Source organism: Triticum aestivum, chromosome 7A (assembly GCF_018294505.1).
Source record: "Triticum aestivum cultivar Chinese Spring chromosome 7A, IWGSC CS RefSeq v2.1, whole genome shotgun sequence".
In the NCBI taxonomy this organism is placed as follows: Eukaryota; Viridiplantae; Streptophyta; class Magnoliopsida; order Poales; family Poaceae; genus Triticum; species Triticum aestivum.
This window is the reverse complement of record NC_057812.1, coordinates 742,237,884-742,240,881: the sequence shown is the minus strand read 5'-3', so window position 1 is coordinate 742,240,881 and position 2,998 is coordinate 742,237,884. Positions and strand designations below refer to the sequence as shown.

The window sequence follows — 2,998 nt, the reverse complement described above, 5'->3', positions numbered from 1 at the left end:
CGACCGATAAAGATCGTTGCAGAATATGTGAAAACCAATATGAGCATCTAGGTTCCGCTATTGGTTATTGACCGGAGAGGTGTCTCGGTCATGTCCGCGTGCGCGTGGCCAAGGGAGAGTGTTAACATAAAATAGAGGTTAGAGAGGACAGTCCCTCCCCACCGTCCTCCTCCGGCATTGAGAACTCCTGCGAGAAAGCTTTGTTGTGCTGCAAAGTTTGAAGTTGAAAACATGTCTGTTATGTGAAAAACAAGAGAAAAGTACTTGCATGAATCATGATGCAGAAATAGATGGCTACATAAGGAGGACCGCGGGCATGTATCCAGCGCTAGTCGATTTTTAGAAGAACATGGAAGAAAATGATGGAAGTCGATTTGCCCAACCCCATCTAGCAGGATAAAGCATGCAGGCATGCATGAATACTTTACGTGCTTCAACCCTGTCTAGCCAGCCACCGCACAGCCGGCAAACAGCTCCGCCCACCGGTACTTCCTGCCAGAACGCCGTCACCGCTTGTACCCTTCTCCACCTTCCAGAGCACGACTTGCAACTCAACTGTGACTTGGTGAACTCGACGTGCCAGTCTGCGTGCTAACGTGTAGACCGCGAATCCGTGGGCGGAGGCGCAGCACAACGCTGTGCTTGGCCAGCATTCTCAACATTGCCACCGCTGTGCTACTTGTCGTGGCGGCCTCACAGTTGACGGGTCCTTGGCGACACGGTGGAGTTCCGGGTCGATCCATGTCCTTGGTGCTGTGTCGACAACCAACACCGTGTCACCGCATAACGACTCCAGCATCTAGCTAGTACGAGTGGTGCGTTAAAGGGCTGAAGAAATCAACCAAACTCTCGGGAAGGAAAGGAAAACCCAAAGAAAAAACAGGCCTAAATCTGGGCGGAAACGGAGAAATACTACCAAACTCTCGCCTCGAAATCTCGAATGAGTACGTGGACGCAAAAACAAGAATAATGTATCCGCGTGAAAGGAAAGCACAGCAGTGCTTCCGCGTGACGTTCATTTGCCTGTGTTGGATCTTTCCTAACTTCAAGATTTGAACAAAACAAAATATATAAATGGACGCATACGGCCGGGCGTCGACTACATTTACATGCACCACAGAGCCGGGGCATGGACACATGCAGGCCGGTGACTGTGCTTATTTGCGTATAACATATGTAGACGTAAATATTCGAAAGACACTACAGTTTTTTCGCTTTATAAAACACACACACACGCACACATAAGCACGATACCACAAATCACACACAAACACACGTACTACTTGGCGAGGAAAGGGCCCCGGCCTCGGACGTTGCCCGGGGGATCGTAGCTGCAGATGATGAAGACGCCCCGGTTCCTATCACAGATCACGCGGGCGCAACCGATGCGGGTCGACCTGCGCCACACCACCTGTGTGTAGTGCCCGCAAACCTTGCCCGTGTCGCAGGTATTGCTGCCGCGATGGTAGTTCTGCTTCTCAGATACCCAACTGTTCACCGCGTTGGCTGCGGTCATCCGCTGCGAGGACCCCCAGTAGATGTTCTCCCCGAACCGCCCACCGGAGTGCACCAGCCGGCAGTCGGCGCGGCGCTCCGCCGCGTAGTCCTGTGCGAACTTGGCCACGTTGTTGTTCCACACCACAGGGCCGACGCCGTCCGCTGCACGGGCGCGATTGTGCAGGTTGATGTAGTCCTGCGGGGTGTTCTGCGACGAGACATTGGCTACCACGGCCATGGCCATGGCCAGGGTGAACAATGCAAGACTACTCTTGGAAGATGCCATGACTAGAAGTGGTGGCTCGAGATCGATGTAGAGCGCTGCAATTTGACTTGTATTTGTAGCCTCGAGACGTGGACAAAGTCCATGTATTGCAAACAAGCAACAAGGAGATGCACGTATCATGACTTGCAGCTCCTAGCTACAAGTGGCAACATTCATACGTATGACAAGAAGTAGCTAGTTACTTCCATGCAATTTCCCGAGACATAGACATGCTGGTAAATTAGGTCGGGGAGTTGGGTTTTAGTATGGAACTACCTACATCATAAGAGTATCTCTAATCAATCCTCTATAATTTAAGATATAAATGGCCGAGTAAATTTTAGAGGAGTTTATTTACTCCTCTAAAAATGTGTGGTTTGTAGCCGATCCCTCCCTTATTTTTTTTGTGCAAAATATTCCTAATTTTATTTAAATACTACATTTCAGCTACATATTTTTTCATAGGTATTAAATCTAAACATAATAATTGACGTTCATACAATTAACAAATATTAGAAATTCAAAGTTTACAAATCAAATTATTCAAATTCAAACACACAGAAGGGTTCAGTTGAAGTAAAGAGCATGATAAAACCACAACTATGAAGTGCCATGAGGATGTCAGTGATGCTCAATAAGATCATCCAAGAGTACGGGTATGAACTGTTCGGTTCTCCATGCTACGATTCGCTGCGAGGATCTCTGCATCATGTTTGCATCGTGATCTAGGACCGTGGAGTTTCAATACTCGGCAAGACCACGAATAATGCCAAAGTGCTTCTGAAGCATACCAAAAACTCTCTTTGAATCCTTCCGTTTTGACCATTGGTAAACGGAGTAGTTTTTTATTGAGAATATAACCAGGCTGTTTGTAACCATGAGTACCACTACTTGCATCACACATACGCATGTCAAGATTGAAACATTGATTTGTGATGGATGTAGCTCATCTATAACAAAATGTATCATTGTATTTCATCTGAAGATTCCACATGGCTCTAATCCTGGAAAATCCCAATATTTCGTCGTCTGAATCTATTCAAATTGTAAAGCTAATCCATCGATTTCCTGGAGGAATGAAACAACCCGACTACTTATACTTCAATCAGATAGGTAATTAATTGAGTTCGACCAATAAAACGACAAACATGATTTAAAACTAGACGGAGCACCTAGATATTCCTGGATGCAGTGGAGGACCAATAAAACATAATCAGAGACGCTGATGGCACTGTA

At 46.8% G+C, this 2,998-nt stretch overlaps 1 protein-coding gene across 1 annotated transcript; it reads right to left on the bottom strand.

Moving 5' to 3' along the window:
- Positions 1-1,279: 1,279 nt before the first annotated feature.
- LOC123147326 (pathogenesis-related protein PRB1-2) lies at positions 1,280-1,786 on the bottom strand. Its single transcript, XM_044566554.1, has one exon. It carries the CDS (start codon positions 1,781-1,783, stop codon positions 1,280-1,282), a length of 504 nt encoding a protein of 167 aa, XP_044422489.1. The 5' UTR covers positions 1,784-1,786.
- Between the last annotated feature and the right edge of the window lie 1,212 nt (positions 1,787-2,998).

Bases quoted from the DNA above. Each gene is read 5' to 3' on its own strand.
- LOC123147326 (XM_044566554.1), bottom strand. From the start codon at position 1,783: ATGGCATCTTCCAAGAGTAGTCTTGCATTGTTCACCCTGGCCATGGCC.